The 18507-nt window shown below is 39.1% G+C and overlaps 1 protein-coding gene across 27 annotated transcripts in view; it reads left to right on the top strand.

The window, feature by feature from the left end:
- ANKS1B (ankyrin repeat and sterile alpha motif domain containing 1B) overlaps positions 1-18507 on the top strand; it is a 967677-nt gene that overhangs the window by 677504 nt on the left and 271666 nt on the right. For all 27 annotated transcript variants that reach the window (XM_069490549.1, XM_069490550.1, XM_069490553.1 and 24 more), the window contains one exon: positions 16812-16964. In XM_069490549.1, the coding sequence (XP_069346650.1) occupies positions 16812-16964 (153 nt within the window). The remainder of the gene's footprint in view (positions 1-16811; positions 16965-18507) is intronic.

The raw sequence follows: 18507 nt of genomic DNA, 5'->3' as shown, positions 1-18507 counted from the left end.
TGTCAAAAACTAGAATACTGAATGGAAAATGCTACAAGAAGAGGGAAGAGCTAAATGCATGGGAGTCAAGGAAGGCTTTCTGGACAGGTGGATGATGCTTGAATTGAATCTCAAAGAATGAATAGGTATTTTTAGCCAAATAGGGCATTGAAGGAAACACTCCAGACAAAGGATACTGCCTGTGCTCCTGCTAGGACCAGGGACAATATGGAGAAATGAATGCCCATATTCATTCTCTCTCTCTTTCTCTCATACACACACACACATTCATTTACTTCCCCATATATTAACCTCAAGTCTCCCCAGATTTCTCCAACCCATTCAGAGTAATTTATTTTCTTTTCTGGAACTTATAAAAACTTTGGCATTTAATTTATTTTCTTATACAGTCATGTGCCACATAACGACATTTCAGTCAACAGTGGACCACATATAGGACAGTGGTCCTGTGAGATTATAATGGAGCTGAAAAATTTCTATTGCCTAGTGTTTTGTGTTACAGTTGCCTACAGTATTCAGTATAGTAACAGGCTGCACAGATTTGTAGCCTAGGAACAATAGTCAACACCATATAGCCTAGGTATCCAGTAGGCTATACCATCTAGATTTGTGTGCATGCTTTACATTCTCTCATGTTCACATAACAAAGTTACAGAACAATGCATTTCTCAGAATGCATCACTGATCACCGTTGCTTAGTGACACATGACTGTATTTGTATATATTTCAAATGTATACCCAAGGAAATTACATATTCTTTGCGTATACATAAATTACATATTCCTTGGGTATACATCTCCTTCCAAGAAATTAAGTATTCCTAGAAGGTAGGAGCTTATACCCTTTGGCATTTATACAATACCTAGGATGATGTTATATATATATGTGTGTGTGTAAATATTTAATATATATTATATATATGTGTGTGTATATATGCATAACATATATCCCTTAAGTATAAATATAAAAGGAGTTCTCAGGAACTCCAATCAGGGCTTCAAAATAAGATATATATGTGTATGTATATATGTATGTGTATATATATTGCTTTAAAAATCTTGCTGAATTAAATAAATCATAACTACTAAAACTATTGTAAGAGATGACCGTACTGGGGATTCCCATAAGTAGAGCTGAAGATTCTTAGTCACTCCATTGTCTGATGTAATTAAAAATTCTAAACTGCCAAAAAGGAAAACAAAAAAAAAAAAAAACCAGGCTATGAGTCTGGAAACATTTTCCTGAGGATCAAGCTATTTTTTTCTTATGACTGCTGTTCTCACTCCAATGGTAGTGGAATCGTTCTTAGATTATCCCTTAACTATAAATATAAAAGGGGTTCTCAGGAACTCCAACCAGGGCTTCAAAATAGGATTACAACAACAATCACAGAGCAACACTTCCCTGCATGTTCTAGGCCTTCCTGAAATGACTCCTAATGACTCATTCTAAGCGTCTCATGTCACATGTGCACTGTTAACTAGACTACCTGCTAACTGTGTGACATCTGCCCTGTTCTGCCTCTCTTGCTCTAGCTTATTGTGGTGATGTCTCCTGTCACCAAGACTTGAGACAGTTCCACCAGGACCTACCAAAAGTGCTCTCAGTCCTGTTAATACCCACTGAAATTGTCAAATCTGCTACTAATGACTGCCAAGGGCTGCTTCAGAGCTGCAGGTGCCCGATGTGTCAAAGGTACTGATGTCTGTGCTACTGGCTGTGATGCCCAGTGTCCTCCCAGCAAGGGCACCTCGGCCAATGCCAGCTGAATGTTCTGCCAATGCCACTGAAGCCTGCCAATGTGGGCTCCATTGCCAACTGCTGGTGCCCAATGCTGAGGGCACCAATATCTGCAATATGGCACCATCTCTTCTTGCTGATAAAGTTGCTGGTGCCAATTCTGCTGACTCCTTCTGTTCCCAGTGTCCCAAAAATATTTTATGATACAGCTCTTTTACTGAAGCCTCTTCAACTTAAGGCATGGTCCATGGGAGCTAGGCCAGGGCTCAGTCAAAGTGCCAGATCCTGAAATCCATTCTCTTCGATGCTCACCTATTGTCCTTTGAATCAAATGTACGTGCCTTGGCCACCTTCACTGGGCAGAGTCTTTTGAGGCTCCTGGATTCCTCACTGAACACAGACTCCTGTAAGAGCAACCCTGCCAGTCACCCAAACGTTCTCACACATGACAGGTGAACACAGTCCTGTTCAAGACTCACGCCACAGAGCTGCAGCCATCAAGCTGGCAGATTCCTAGTCCATGGGAGAAAACAAGAAGCATTTTATCTTGTTTCAGGAAATCATACTGGTCTACCTTCAACATATCCAGAATCTATTTCTTGCTGCCTTTCTTTAGCACCCTGTCCAAGCCTCTAGCATCTTCCTCTGGATTACCTCCACAGCCTCTAAAAAGGCCTCCCTATTAGCTGTTGTCAACACAGCAGTCAGAGTGAGTCCACTGAAATATAAGCCAGATCATGGCACATCTCTGCTCAAATTCATGCACTGGCTCCCCATTTCCCTCAGAATGAAAGCCAGTCCTTACAAGGCCCTGTAAGCCCTATCTTGTTTGGTCCCAGGTTACCTCTCTGACATGCTCCCACTGCTCTGTGCCTGCATACCCTGCTCCGACCCCATTCGTCTCCTTGTTATTCCTCAAACATATACTGAGCTCACTCCTTCCTGAGGTCCTTTCCTCTAGTTGTTTCCTCTATTTGGAATCCTCTCCACCTGGTTGCCAGCCTAGCCAATTCACCATCTTTAAATCTTCATTCAAATCTTGCCTTCTGAATGAATCTTTGCCTGCCCGCCCTATTTCCCACTGCCCCTCCCCCAGCACACACACACTCCAGCACTCCCAGTCCCTCTACTTTCTCTTTTTTCACAGCACTGTCATCTTCTAATATAGTATATACTTTATTTATTATGCCTATTAATCATTATCTGTCTCCTTTAATTAGAAGATAAGCTCCACAAGGACTGGTACCTTTATAGGTTTTGTTCACTGACACATCCAGAACAGTGCCTAGAATATAGTAGGTGCACTATTATTTGTTGAGTAAACAAGTGGATGGATGGATGAATGGGTTGGTCCTCATTTTTATAACTCCCTAAATGAATGTGGGCGTACTAATTTTTGACCACTATGTAAATGGGATCCTTTGTACTACTCTACCCAGGCAGAACATAAGTTATTCATTTGTATGCTGCTAATTTTGGTTTTATGGTACATTTATCTGTTTGAAGTACTTCAGTGGATGATGTTATTATGCACATGCCTTGAGGCTCTGAGAAAGGACATGGTTTTTAAATATCAAATAAATAGAATTGACATTCAGAGCATTCATTATCTTCTGAAGACTCAAGTTTGGGGAAATTTTTTTTAGTTGAAACTAAAAGCATGCAAACAATTTTCCTGATTAATAGTAGCATTTAAAGTTTCTGTTTGAAGAGCAAAGTACTATGTAACCACGGAACAGCTACATGAATGTCAGAAAACATGTAATGTCAGAGAAAAAAAAAAGAGACCCTATATCTGTTTCTAAATACAGTTCACGTCACTGGTAGAGCTTAGAAATGTGAATGATGGTGAGCATTGCTCAGCACCTCGTTCCACTTGTAATAAATCCTCTATCCCTCTTTAATCTGAACTCGTGCTTCATATAAAAGCTTTGCAACAAGGAAATATATCAAAACAAATAGTGATATTTAACAAAGAGCTCTCGGGTCAACATTATCTCAACAAGGATTTTAGAAATGAAAAGATGGCAAAAACATTTCGTTTCACTGAATTTTTTTAAACATCTGTTTTACCAAAAGCTTCAGGGAGAAGCACAACAAAATCGTTCAATAAAATAATTCACCCCCAAGGACGGTGTTTATGTGTGTACTCTGTCATGGCTCTATTGGTGTCTTCATCTGCACCCCACGCAGATCCTACCTGGCAGGTAGCTGTTCTCAAGTGGCGGCACAGATAGAGTCACTCTCCACGTGCACAGACGAAGCTGAAAAGAACAGTGCCTGAGGAGTAGCCCTCTCACGCCACTTGCAAAGCAATGAGGAGATTGTTTTGTAGGTGTTGCAGCAGGGGTAGTTATCTTTTTCTAACATGATTAATAGAACTTGTCTGTGTTGGCAACTTTACTCCCTTAACTTGTGGTCAGTCCAGTGCCTTTAACCAAAGGGAAGGCCCCACCCCTGATGGCTAGAGACTAGGCCAGTCTGGCTGGTACTTCTAGGGCTATTCTGTGCTATTGAAAGTAGATCACCTATGTGTCTTGAAAACATTTTTTATCTCTGCAGACTTTATTGTCCACTGCTTCACTTCTAGCTTACTCCATGATCTAAGACTTGTCAGAATCAGTGATACCTCAGGCCCTCTCTGGGCTAAACCTTAATTCATTTCCTTATTCACAAAATAGAAATTATGCAATATTAAGAGACAGTGTCTTGTCCAAAGCACTTTCCTTTCCCTTTTTTTTCCCCAAACCTATGGTGCCAAGTAATATCCAGGTATTACTTCTTCACTGCTCCTGCCCTGTGCCTAAAGTTGGGCATCTTCAACTGTCTGAACACTCAAGGAACTCCAAATCGGCAAAGCTCAGTTGGTGGTGGGAAAAACAATAGAGATGTTATCACTCTCTGCAGTTGTGAGTCCCTAGAGACATCCAGTCACAATTCTCTTACCTCTGAGGGTTCAGGTTTCTCTCTATTCTTTCTCTCTATGGATACAGAAATTATATCCATAACAAAGTCTGATTCTAAACAAAAAGGGGCTTTAAGCAGCAGATGTGTTTGTACATGTACCCCTCCCTTGCTCCAGATGCATAACCCAGAGATCTTATCACACCTTCCTCCCAACAACACTCACAGTGCATTAATCATTTCAATTCCCGTAAAAGGAATATTATTACATGGAGTACCCAGGCTCTCAGACTCCGTAAAGGGCATTTTCCCAAAGATCACCTAAAACTCTTTACAAATGAGATGACATGTGAAATCACTTTAGGCTCTTTAAAGTCCCATAAAGTTGTTAAGTGATATTTGTATCATTAATAGCGCTATCCATTTTGTAGACGTGTCTCTCCCAGCAAAGTCACACTGCCATGGATGCTGATGGATAGACTTTTTCCTGGGTCCCCGTGGTCAGTGGATCAGCCTTTCTCTTTCATGTTCAATCAGTCTTTTAAGAGCCACTGATAAAACAGCACAGTGATGTCTAAGCCCAGGTCTCACAGCCTGTAGGAGATTTGATCCTCACATTACTTGATAGCCCTGCATTTGGACTTGGCAGCAGCTAGCTGCATTTGGACTGGCTGCTAGCACTGCTTGTCCTGGTTTATTTTGAGGACTTCTGTTAGTCCAAGTCTTGGGTAGCAGCAGGACAGAGCAGAAGAGTCTAGAACAAGGAGCTGGAATAGAGGGAAGTACCCGATGATATCAGCTCAAGCAGGAAGTCTAAAAGTACAAAGTGCATCCAAGTGGGAAAAGAGAAGCCACCGTCCATTGCAGTTTCCTCAGCAAGTTTAAGCAGCTGCACCTGGCACAGCAGGGCTATTGGTACAGGTGGGACTGGATAAACGAGATGTTTGTATGTTGGTATCCAGACGGTAGCATGCCATACAGGTAACAGCCCTTGCCCACACGAGCACCTTCACCAGAGGGTAACCTGGACCTCATACACAAGCCTCTAACTTTCACCAAGTCTAAGCCATGTAGCTTCCAGACACGTGCACTGTTTTAACACAAAGATCATTAACCCCAAAGTTAGCTCTAACTATCCCTCTCAGCTCTGTCGTTTCCCAGAAAGGTAAGCAGAATCCCCAAGCAAAAGGCCAGCCCCCACCCTCAATCTGCACTGCACTCTCGGACTCAGTGCTCTTTGACTCTGACCCTCCTCAACCCTGAGTCCTCGTTTCTTATCCTTTTCTGTGGCTTTTCTTTTGTGCTTTCTAAAACCTCATCTCCTTCCTTCTCTTCCCATACAAACTTCTCAAAAGAGTAGTTTAGGTTACACCTTCCACCTCCTCCTTTCTAACTCATGCCCCAGCCCCATGGAGACCAGCTCTGGGCTCTTCCCTGTAAGGTCCCGGTAACCTACTGGCCAGATCCTACAAACCTCCTTTTTCCTCATCTCATCCCACTTCTCTGCAGCATTCCCTCTCAACTGGCCGCACTTTCCTTGAAACTCTATTTCTCCCACTTATTTTCTTGCCTTGATCATTCCTTTTATGGTCTCTGGAGTATAATTCTTATCGTCTCCTTATTCATTGAAAGTATTGGTTCATTCTCAGGCCCCTTCTCACATGACATCATCCCCCTCTGCAGTCTCATCCATGTGTGATTTCAGCTCCCACGCATGATGAAAATAAGCTTTATTGAGTGCTTTTGTGTGCCAAGTACTGTGCTAAATTCTACTTGCATTATTTCATTGAATACGTATGACAGCCCCCAGGCGTAGATATTCTTTCCATCTCTCACATTTCGAATCAGAAAACAGATGCTTCGGAAGGATGAGTAGTTTCCTCAAGGTCAGACAGCAGATAGGCAGAGCAACGAAGACTGGCACCTGTATTGAAGATGCCCGTGGCTCCATGTCGCCCCGGACTGCTCCCCCGAATTTAAAGTGCCATTCCACAACATCTTTAATTTCTCATGTCTCAAAATTATTCATGTCATTCCAGTCTGTTTTATTTTCTTCCTCAGCTGGTAACACCACCCTGAACACAGGTATCCAAGCTAGAAACTTGGGGTTTTCCTACATTTTCCCCTTCTTACCCCATGCATAATTAGATGGTGGTGTGATTGTCAAAAAGATGCCAACAAATGCAGTTAAAAGAAATGAAGCTTATTTTAGATGTGAAAACTTACGACTACGCAAAACAAGAGACAATGCAATGGGGGTGTCAAATGCTTAAGTACAGGCTTTCTTTTATTGTTGTGTATGAAATTTCCTTATTTTGGGCTACGCTTGTATTCATGGAAAGGCTACTGCTAGAGACCTTCATAATATAGTAGTGTAAAGAATAGAACATTTATTTCTCTCACATAACAGTCCTGAAATGAGCAGTCCAGGTTAACAACTTGATTCTGCTCTATGCAATTCTGGAAGGACCTAGGACTTTCTACGTGTTGCTCTATCATCCTCTAAAGTATTGCTACTTAAAGTGTGGTCCGTGGACCAAGCATTAGCATCACCGGGAAGCTTGTTAGAAATGCAGAGGCTCAGATCCCCTTCCATGGAATTAGAACAAGATTCCTCATGTGGTTCTTATGCATATTAAGGTTTGAGAAGCATTTCCCAAACTCTAGGGCAGGAGTGGGGAAACTTCATGTTGGAAGGACGTGTTAATTTAGCTGTAATCAAATAAGGCCACATTCAAGAAACTTCAATTAGATATACTTAAAAATGTACATTATTTTGTAAAAAATATAACTACTATGTACTTAATAATTTCAAAAAATGAAAACTATTTGTTAATTTTAAAGTTAACTATCCTTTTAATGACTTTGTTGTGTCTGATTTTTGTTGGAAGGCATTTGAATATTTGGTTGCAGTATGGAGGTCTACAGTTTCAGTTGATCCCCTAGATGGGTATCAGTCATTTGTGACCTTAAGGGCATCTTGATTGGGTTAGGTAGGAGAATGTAGACTTGCAGCAGGAAGTGGTTGAAAAGCTAGAAAGCATTTTGGGGCACGTGGCCAAAGGTGTGGGTATTCTACTGCATTTTTCTACATTACAGTTGGATCTTTCTTAGCATCAAACAATGACTTTAAAATGTCATCTACTGAGAGCTCAATCAATTCCACCTATAGCTCTTTAGGTGCCTTGGTGATATCAACTAGGTGAGGCTAAAATGCTAATTTGAGTGTGATGTCATGATTCTCAAAGTCAGTGAAACTTTCATTATATTCTCCAATTAATAGATCTATAATAGTTCGTATTCTTCAAATGATTCACATTTATCATCCTGCACATCAATGACCTTTGCTAACCCAGGAAAATGTTCATTCGAAATTTCCTTTTGAAGAAGTGTTTTGAAAAAAGATAGCTTTTTTTTGATATGCTTGGATTTTTTGCCACATATCATATATAGACTTAGTTTTACTTTGCAAAGAAATTTTCAAAACATTTTGATTTGTCATGAATTACACAGAAACACTGCATTCCTATAGAAATCTTCTTTCAATAATTCACATTGCTGATTCTGTTCTTGATAAAATTTAACTATCTGTTCTTGCAGAGATAAAATTTTGGCTAACACCTGTCCCTGTGATAGCCAAGGCATTTTAAAATGATATGGCAAATCCACGCTGAATACCACATGGTTGAACCTTAGCATGCTATGAAACTGATGATGCTGTGTTTCATTTGCATGAATATAGTTAACAAAACTTATAACTTGTTCCTAAGTGTCACTTAAAATAGTTGCTTTAGCACAGAGATTTTGCTGATGCAAGATACAATGAAAAGAAATAAGAGCATCTAGATCTGTTAATACTTTTTTATCTATGCAATAAACCCTTCATGTTTTCCTATCATGGAAGGTGCGCTGTATGTACACACACTCACTAAATTTACTGAATTCAGTCCAACTTCTTGACATTTATCTTGAAAGTTGTTGAAGATATCTATTCCCCATGTTCTATTTTTCAAGAGTGCCCAAAGCAAGTAACTCTTTGTAGCAAAGAAAATCTTCTGTTATGACCCGAATGAAGTGTAAAACCTGTGCTGAGTCAGTAGTATCAGTTGATTAATACTAAGTGATTGAATAATGTATATTTTCCTTTTGAAGTATTGCATGAAATTGTTCTGTTAAGTTGAAGGCTAATTCATGCTGCCGATCAGTTATGGTTCTCCTTGAAGGAGACAGTTGTTTATACTTTGAAACGTTATCAGGGTCTAAGCATACTACAACTTTGACAATGCATTTTTTCACAATTTCTACAACTCTGAATGGCTTCCATTTTTTCCTGAGTATGTAAGCTACTTTATAAGTTACTTCAGTGGCATCACTTCCAGATCTTATTGTTGCTTGGAAGAATTGTCTTTGCTTTTACTTTTTATCTTTTACTTTCTACAAAGCAACCTTTCATGCCTTTCCCTCTAATTTAAAATATCTGTGGCCCTTATTAGTGTTATAATGCTGATGAACATTGAATTTCTTTAATGTTGGTATTGCAGTATCACAAAGCAAGAAAATCATCTTATCTTTAGCAGAAACAAGATAATATTGCAATTCCCAATCCTCATTAAAAAAATCTGTTTTCTTCCCTTCAATATTATTCTCTTGGTCTTTGACATCATGGGCTGTTAAACAGACAGAATTAAAAATCCTGTTGAGCTGTGCAACTCTTCACAAATTCCGCTTCAAACAAAAACACAGTGCACTGCTATCAAAAGCTGGTAACAGACTGGCATGCTCAACCCCCATGAACTCTCACCAACCAGCCCGGTGCGGTGGTGGCACCAGTCAGGTGGGGGAAGGGTAGAATTAAATCAGGAGCATAGCAACCATCAATTTAGCCCTATGGCTTACTAATGTTCTAATTGTGCCAGTCAATCTGGAAGGATTATTTCATTGCAACTTATTGTATTCTTTGGTATTTTAAATACATTCATTTTTTAAATAAAATAAAAATATAAAAGACAAAATGTATTAATAAAAACAAAAGGATTTGCTTTGTAAAATTTAGATTCAGTCAAAAAGCCACACTTAAGGACCTAGAAGGCCATGCCTGGCCTTAAGGTCTCAGGTTCCCCACCCCCGCTCTAGAGTATTGTTTTGCCTGTGTGGTCAAAGCTGGACTGCAGGCACTGATACTCCAGCTCATGGGAATAAAAGGAGAAAGAGGAATTCTAGAGCAAGGAACTTCTTTTTGGTTGGAGGTGACCTGGAAGTTTCATGCAGCACTCTCATTACCATCCCATAGGCTCAACCGTATTTTCACAGCAGCAACCAGGAAAGAAGCTAATGTGTTTTGTCTCTAGTTTGGCAGACATGAACCCACTTTAAGCCCCATTATGTGGAAGAGGAGAGGACAGTTTTGGGGGGACAATATACTTATACTATACTCTCTGTCTCAATTCTTTAACACATGCAGACATAAAAATATCTGTCTAATCCGTATTGGCCTTTTAGAGTTCCTTATTCTCTCCATCTAATTACCATGCCAGTATCATTTTCTGGCTTAATAACGTGTTACGTTGAGAACTACTTTTCTTCATGCAATCCCAAATCTATTATAACATATATCATCTTCTTGCTCTCTTTATTTCCTTTACCTGTTTTATTGTTATTATAATACCTTTCCCTTGCTGTATTTTCCATCTTGTGGCTCCATCATCTCATAAGGTATTGTCCTTGTCTATACAAACAAAGCTGGAGGCAGGCAGAGAAGAATAATGACAGACATATAGATATAGATGATATAGATACAGACATAGAGATATGAATGACAGACCCAGAATATTTCAAATGAAACAAAGAAATTAAGAGAATAAAACCACAGTGATGATGTCATTTTACAAAAGTCTTCTAGACTGGTCGTTTTCAAACATTTCTTTTTAAAGCAGAGAAAGCCTTTCATCCTCTTCTTACCTGTATAAAACACTTAAAACATGAGTTACTGTGATTCAAGTAGATTAAGCAGTCTCAGAGCCTGGGCTGCTCAGCTGCCCCATAACTGACCCCCTGGAAACCCCAGAACCACACAGAGCACTGTCCTACCATCTCTCTGCCCCATGTCACCTGTGATGTTAACAGGGTACACTCTCTGAGGCCAGGTATGCTTTAAGAGGTCCTGGAGGAAAGTCACTGTGAGTTCAGGTGGAACAAGAGCAACAAACAAGGTGTTCAGTAAAATATGTCAATGCATCTAAATTTTCCCAAGACTAGAGTTTCACTGCTACCTCCAATTTTTGTCCCAGCTTAGGTTTTTCCCAGACTTTGGAATTCAACTAGTTGAATCGGATTGCCTCATTGTGAGCATATGCTAAGAATGCCTGCTGCCTGCCCACCACTCTGCCTCTCAGATTATGGACTCAGATTTTAGAGTGCTGGGCATAGACTTCCATTCATGCTCAGCAATACTGCCGGCCTGGCAGGCCCCTGGAGCTATCTTTTCCTAGCCCTGTCTTGCCAGATGTTCCTGCTAGAAAAAAGTTTCATCATTGCTAATTTGAGAAAGCAGTCACAGTACTCCCTGTGGGTACAGCTGAAGACACATGAAAGACATGTGGATGCCATCTGACCTTTAGTGTACATGTCCTATCATATATATGTATATATATACACACACACACACACATACACGCACGCACACACACACACACACACACACATATATTAGTTTTGTCTTTGGGCACATTTTCTCTTTCCTGGGTAAATAAATTGGACACTAATTGAAAATTAATTTAAAAATCATGGAATTATAAAGAAGCTTTGAGCTTATTGGTCCAACACCTTCCTTTTCTAGACCACACCACTGCAGCTTAGGGGTGAAGTAGCTTGCCCATGGTCACACAGCTAATAGAATCAAGACTGCCTGGCTATGGAAACAAAATCCATTGCATTTTATGACGCAATATGCTACCTGGAATTGGGCCTTGGTGTTGGAGGTTTTAAATAGTTATCAATGTTATTGTTAGGCAATAAAAGTAACCTTAATTTTCATAGTGTGGAGTACAAAATGCAAATCTCCCCTGCAAATGGATACCATGCCACTGAAATGAATTTGTCATTTTACTTTCATGTGTTCATTAAATCACTTAATAAACATTTAGCAAATGCCTGTCATGTGTGAGATGCTCTGCTGGGCACTTGAGCAACTTCAGAAATGATTAACACCTCATTTCTTCACCAAGGGGGTAGGCAGTCCACTTAAGAAGACAAATACTCACCTCTCTGACTGCTATTGAGAGCAGATTTTAATAATGCCATAATAGAATTATATGCAAATTACTACAGAAATCTAGCCGAAGATATGATTTTTACTCAGGAGTAGTAAACATTAGCGAAAGCTTCACACAGGAGGTAATGTTTAAGCAAGACCTTTTAAGGATGGATAGAATTTCAATAGGAGAAAAGGTAGAAACAGGATTCTTGGCAGAGGGAATGACATGAACAAAGGTATGGAGGTATATCAGGTATACAATGGATTATGCCCCAGTAGCCAGACTCACACGGTAAAGAATTACTCAGTTAAGGATCAATAAAGATGCGGGACATAGATGTTTCTATGTGACATTTTGGTAGCTTGGGAAGAATGTTGGTGTTCATTCAGCTCAGCATCTATAATCTTTCTCAGTCTCATGGAGATGTATTTGTCAATGGATTCATAAATTAAAGAGTTTGGGTTCTATCTATAGGCACAGTGTATAAACACTAAGGGTTTTGAAATGAGGCATGACTCTATTCAATTTTTCCCTGTATATGAAAATGTCAGTAGTTTATGGCAACAGCAAAAAAACATTCTTCTTACTCGTGGGTCTGCAGGTCAGAACTTGGTGGTTCAGCCAACTTCAACTGGACTTTCCTCAGCTCCATGGAGCTAGGGTAAACACCAACATTTAATCTTTTGGGTTAAATTTAGGTTTGCTACACAGGTCTTTATTTTTCTCCTAGAACCAGCAATTAGGCAACTACTCAGCACTTGCTATTCTTACAGTAGAGCCTAAGAACACAAAAGGATTCGTAGACCACAGGAACACAGAGGCCTCATCTATAAACCTCCACACTGACCCTTCTACCCATCTCATGGGCCAGCATAGATGGGACTGGGAAGTAACTCCAGCCACAGCGAGATACAAGGCAGATTCCTTGGCAAAGGGCACAGAGGCATAATTCTAATACAGGGAGAGAACAAAGAATTGGAAACAACAATTCAGTCTATTAATACTTGAGTGACCTCGTTGGACCTTGTTTCTGAAAAATAGCTGTCAGCTGAAGAGGAAAGGGGAAAAGATGTTAGCAGACATAAACCCTTTCTAAAACAAGATAAAGAAGGAAGGGAGTGAGGGCAGGAGGAAGAGATGAGAGAGGAGAGGAGTGCTTTGACTGGAAGTTGAAAAGATTAGGAGCCCAGGGCAGAATGTTATGCAATTCTAAACACACAGGGGCCTAATTTAGGGCAGTGGAGAGGGAAGAGATTATTGATTAGCTATTATACTGAAAGCACTGTGCTAGACAATTTACATACCCTATAGCATATAATCCTTACAACAACACTTGGGGTCAATATTATTATGCTTATTTCAGAAAAGAGGAAACTGAGGCTCAAAGAGGTATGTAAATTGCCAATGATAACCCAACAAAGAAGTAGCATTGCTGGGGTTGTCAGAGTCCAAAGTCCATTTTGGAAAAAAAGAACTGAACTGAGAGACATCTTAGAAATCAAATTTATAGGACTTGCTGTCCTAATTAGATATGATGATAAACAGAAAGAGGAAAGTCGGATAACTCCTAAGCTTCTATTGTGGGCGAGGGAGTGATAGTTCCCCCATTAACTGAGATGGGAAACAAAGTGGGAGAGCCAGATTTTGAGCTGAAGATAAATTTGTTTTTGACTTATGTTGGTGATACCTACACATCTGTGTGAGATGTCCTACAAATGTTTAGAAATTTGTTTCTCAGAGCTCGAGAAGAGAAGGCAGTCCTGGAGAAATCACTCCAGAAATTGGGGCAAAAGCATTCCAAGCATGGAAAATTCTATCAGCAAAGATATGACCAGATCTAGTGCAGTTCATGTTCAAGGAAGGGCTAGCAATTTACTGTGCTGTTTGGACATACACATGTCTAATCGCATTCATTGGGTACAATTAGCAACATCGTAGGAGATTAAGCTGATCTCAATTCGCCTTGAATGCTGGAGTAGGACATTTAGACTTCTCTCAAGAAGGAGTCACTACACATTTTTATACAAGGGTTGACTTCAGAGTCTAGCTTGTAGGAAGACTAATGTAGTAGCAAGATATAAGCTGGACCAAAGGTGTGAGGCCATGTGGAAGACTATTGCATTCGTTTTTGTAAGCACTAACAAGAACCTAAACAGGGGAGTGGCAGTAGGAACAGAAATAAAGGAACAGATGGGAGAATTGCTTTGGAAGAAATTATTGTGCAGCACAGTAACCATTCTGCATATCGTTAAATATGCGTCAAGTTAATTTTGTAACTTCATTCGGCTCTAATGGTTTCCTCTCTTCAGGTATGGAGAGCCTTCATAATTTATTGGTCATCTGTTCATATATTTTAATTAAGAATTATAATTTCCATGAGGGAGAGACTATGACTCTTTTGTTCTCTACTATTGCGACAACATTCGTCAGAATAGGCACTGATTAAATACTTATTGAATGCGTGGATGGATGAATACTGCCCCTGCACAAGTCAGCATACCTGTTTCCAGGGTCTTCAGTTTTGCTCTCTACCCTGCCCCTGTCCTTCATCCTCCCGCTATGTATTTCCCTCCCTCTTACCTCTTTAAGGTTGGTCCAGGAGAACTTGCCTTGTAAGAGTAATCAGACCACAGAGAAGTTGCATTCTGTGAGATGCTGATGTGATAGTAGTTGGCTTTTTGTATTCCAATCATCGCCTTCAACCAATTGACCTCAATTGACTCTCTCCTTACTATTTCTTAATATCATGTCAGACACATACAGTAACTTTTCAATCATGTAATATTTTGGAAACTTAGCTCCAATCCATTTTAAACCTCCAGTTTTATTTTCTTCACATCCCCCACCCCAAATTTAGGCTTCCCCAAAGGCACTGGTACCTCTCTTCTTTATGATCCTAAATTCTCTGGCATTGGGACAAGAAGAAGGGATTTGGGGACAGGCAAACTTCTTCATACTTAACTATTAATACATTTGCCTTGCAGTCCTCTTGTGGGTTCCCTGATTCTTTGGCTAACACTGACCATCCACAACCTCTGTGTGGCAGGTGGCTGCTGATCTCTCAAAGGAGAGACATACGAGTGCTTGGAGGCAACCTGTGGGAACCCCATTTCACAGTCCTCTGGTATGGGACAACTGACTCTTCCCCAAATGGAGTCAGGAAGACACCATAAGCTTGTCACTAGTATCTACTGCTGGGATGATCAGCTTCTTGGGTGGGCTACCAGCAAGACCTCCCTGATAGGCTATTAATTTCAACTCCAATGATTCTCTCTTCCTTCCTTCTTTCCCTTTCTTCCTTTTTTCTTTATGGGGCTGGAGCGATTGGTGTGGTTAGCAGTTAGTTCAACCACCTCTAAACAGGTCCTGGAGAATGAATTTAGCCCCAACATTTTTGTAACTCTCTACAGAATATGAGCCTCCTCTTTGGGTCCTAGTCTCCAATTGTACACATATATCACATCCAGTTATTTGTGAATGCCACTAAACTTCATTTTGCAAACCTCAAGTTGTCATTTACATTTGTAGCTACTGTGTAAGAGATACTGAGTTAAGTGTTACATGAACAAACATTTAATGAGTAGCTAAAATGGGTCAGTTGATGTAAAAATGAAATACAAAAGTCTGATGCCATTCAGACTCTAATGCAAATAATGAATTGCACTGTAACTTTCCAATAGAGGACATTTAAACCACAAAATGGAAACTAGGGAGTAGAACAACAGGAAAGAGTAAAGGAGAAAAAGTAACTTAAAAATGAAGGAGTAAGGAGAATCTCAAAAATGAGAACTCTGCATAGTGACAGAAAGCTTAACATGTTTAAGATTAATATCTGAATCCCTGGTACCCAGGCTAATCTTTTCTCTGCTCACAAATCAGAATCATATAGATTTCCATTAATATTTATCTCCTTAAATCTGAAGGAAGAGGAAAATCTATGCTGTGTTTTGCCCAGTTTTGCAGTTCCCATCATGAATTTCAGTGAAGGCTCACATCCGGTCAATGAGGTGCGGGCTGTCCTTAATAACTGAAGTATTAGATGTATGGTATGACAGGCAAAGCAGCTCAAGTTTTAGAAGTGAATCACTTCAAAAACCAACAACCACAAATTCAGCTAAAATTTCAAATAAAAGCTAAAAGACTAGAATAATCCATACAAAATTTTAAACCCAGAAGTTCCTCTTGCTTAAATTACTTTCACACTCCAATTTAAACTCAGAAACATTATGTTGCTGTCACACTTCTTTGTTCTTCTGAAGTATTTTTAAAAAAATCTGTATATAGCTGACAAAAAATAGGAGGCTGTCTGCCAGCCAGCTCTCTACTCATGTCTGACATACTGTAGAGTCGATACAGAACACATGGTCCTAAAACACCCAAAAGCCTCTTCTTCACTGGTTCACCCCGGCAGTATGTTTCTCCGGCATGTTTGCACTACCTACAATACATGTCTTGCATAAGCATGAATTCCTTTTGAATGTTTAAGTCATGTGGTATTTTCACATGCTTTGGTGTTGTACCTACGAGAATTATAATCTATGCTTTGGAAGTTCACTTCCTCGTGCCTTCGGCATTGAATTTAATACCACCCAGCTGACATCATTTTCAATTCCATCCAACAGAATGCCAATAATGTCTATAATAGAAGTTTGACACATTTAGATCTTCCAAATACGGAGTTAATTTAGCAGCTAAATTGGAAATGTCTGGGTGTATTTTTGAAAACTAGTCCAGCATGAAAATTATTAATGACTTAGAATTGTGCATCAAGTATTTTCTTTTTCCTTATTTGATTATCCAGGAAGATCTGTTGCTTCATATCAGATAAATTCCCAAGAAGAAATATGCTTTCTGTTGTTGGAATACAAAGTAAACAGTTTAAATTAATCCTAATGTGATTTTTCCTAATTACAGATGAGACCCATTGGTCATGATGGCTACCATCCGACCTCTGTAGCTGAATGGCTGGATTCCATTGAACTGGGCGACTACACCAAAGCCTTTCTCATTAATGGCTACACATCGATGGACCTGTTGAAAAAAATCTGGGAAGTTGAACTTATTAATGTAAGTTGGCTTCTTAATGACTCCTTACACAGTCAACCCTTGATAAAGGAACTTTTATTGCAGGTGGGTAATTTTTTCTTTTTTTATAACTGTTTGGACATCCAACATGGATTTACAGGTACGCCTTCTGTTTTAAATATATATCTTTCAAGCTGCAGAGTCACTGTCTTTTGAAGTTTTGATGTAGGGAACTAAGAGATAAAGAGAAATCTCAGGGTATTTTGCAATATCTAAGAAAACCTTCCAAGAATCTTTGTGTTTTTTTTTCCTTTTTATGAAATTTCATCAGTTTAGGTTATGGATGTGATAACAAATAGTCTCCCATTCTGATCTTTGCCCATATTCACTGTTAAAGATTTAAATTATCATTTATTGGTTTTCTATCTCTATTATGTTTCCTTATCTCTGTTCCTTAATTGCATAGATAAACACCATCCTTGAAGAGACTACTTTTGTTCTTACTAAATAGGTTGCTGTAATATCAAAATTTCATTTTCTAAAGCTGGTGTCTAATCTTATGTTGTCTCTGTTTTATTCATATACTTGGCATAGATTTCCTATAAAAACTGGCCAACATATGTTGCCATATATTCAAGCCCAAAGAGATCAACAAAATCATCATAAATGATTTTGATACTTTTCTCATTTCATTTTTACTTCTTTTTTTTCTAATGGCATAAACAAATGAGATGAGAAGATAACATAAAATGATCATGCATTTGAATTATATTTGGCATTGTAAACATTTCTTTTTAAAAGTGACTATAAGAAATCATTTAATCTTTTAGAGAATGTTTTTAGCTTTATATTTTAATGATTGGGGGAGAAAAGCATTCATAAACTGGTAGGTAAAGCAAACAAATTTCTGCTGCTTCAGAAGTCCTCTGTTCTACTCTTTATGCCACTTTCTCTCCCAAGGTCCAGTTTCTACATATTACACGTCATTACTTATTTCAAATGATGGCTATTATAAGTAACTACTTATTCTTTGCTTTTAAAAGTCTGTTTTAAAAATATCTTTTCTAGAATATCTTACAGAAATTGTTCTTGAATCTAAAAATCACATTAAATAGACAATTCTTGGCTTCTAATTTGCTATCAGTAACTTCTCTTTAACATTTTGCTTATCCTGTCACAAAAGATAATATTTCAGAAGAAACTCACTGTCTGACTTAAAACATCTGGTTACTTTCATTCGTAGTCTGTATGGTAACGGAATTAACTGAAGATGTATTGCTTTTTGGCTGCATCAGCCTGAGGTTTCAATTCTCTACCAAGAGCTTCACAGGGAATCTCATAGCTACTCTTAGATATTTGTTTAAAGACGGTATCTTCCATAGATCAGCCAAACAAGCTTCCAAGCTGAATTGCATGTCAGTTAACGAGTTAATGGTACAGCTTGACCAACATCCCTATGTAACATCTTCTGAATAATACTGCTCCTCACTAAAGAACAAATATCTACAGTAGGTAGCACATGAGTCACTCACCTAACTGGCATTAGCAGTAATCCACCTTGAAAAGAATCGATTCCAATAGGACT

Source organism: Eulemur rufifrons, chromosome 16 (genome assembly GCF_041146395.1).
Source record: "Eulemur rufifrons isolate Redbay chromosome 16, OSU_ERuf_1, whole genome shotgun sequence".
In the NCBI taxonomy this organism is placed as follows: Eukaryota; Metazoa; Chordata; class Mammalia; order Primates; family Lemuridae; genus Eulemur; species Eulemur rufifrons.
This window is presented reverse-complemented; position numbering and strand designations above follow the sequence as displayed.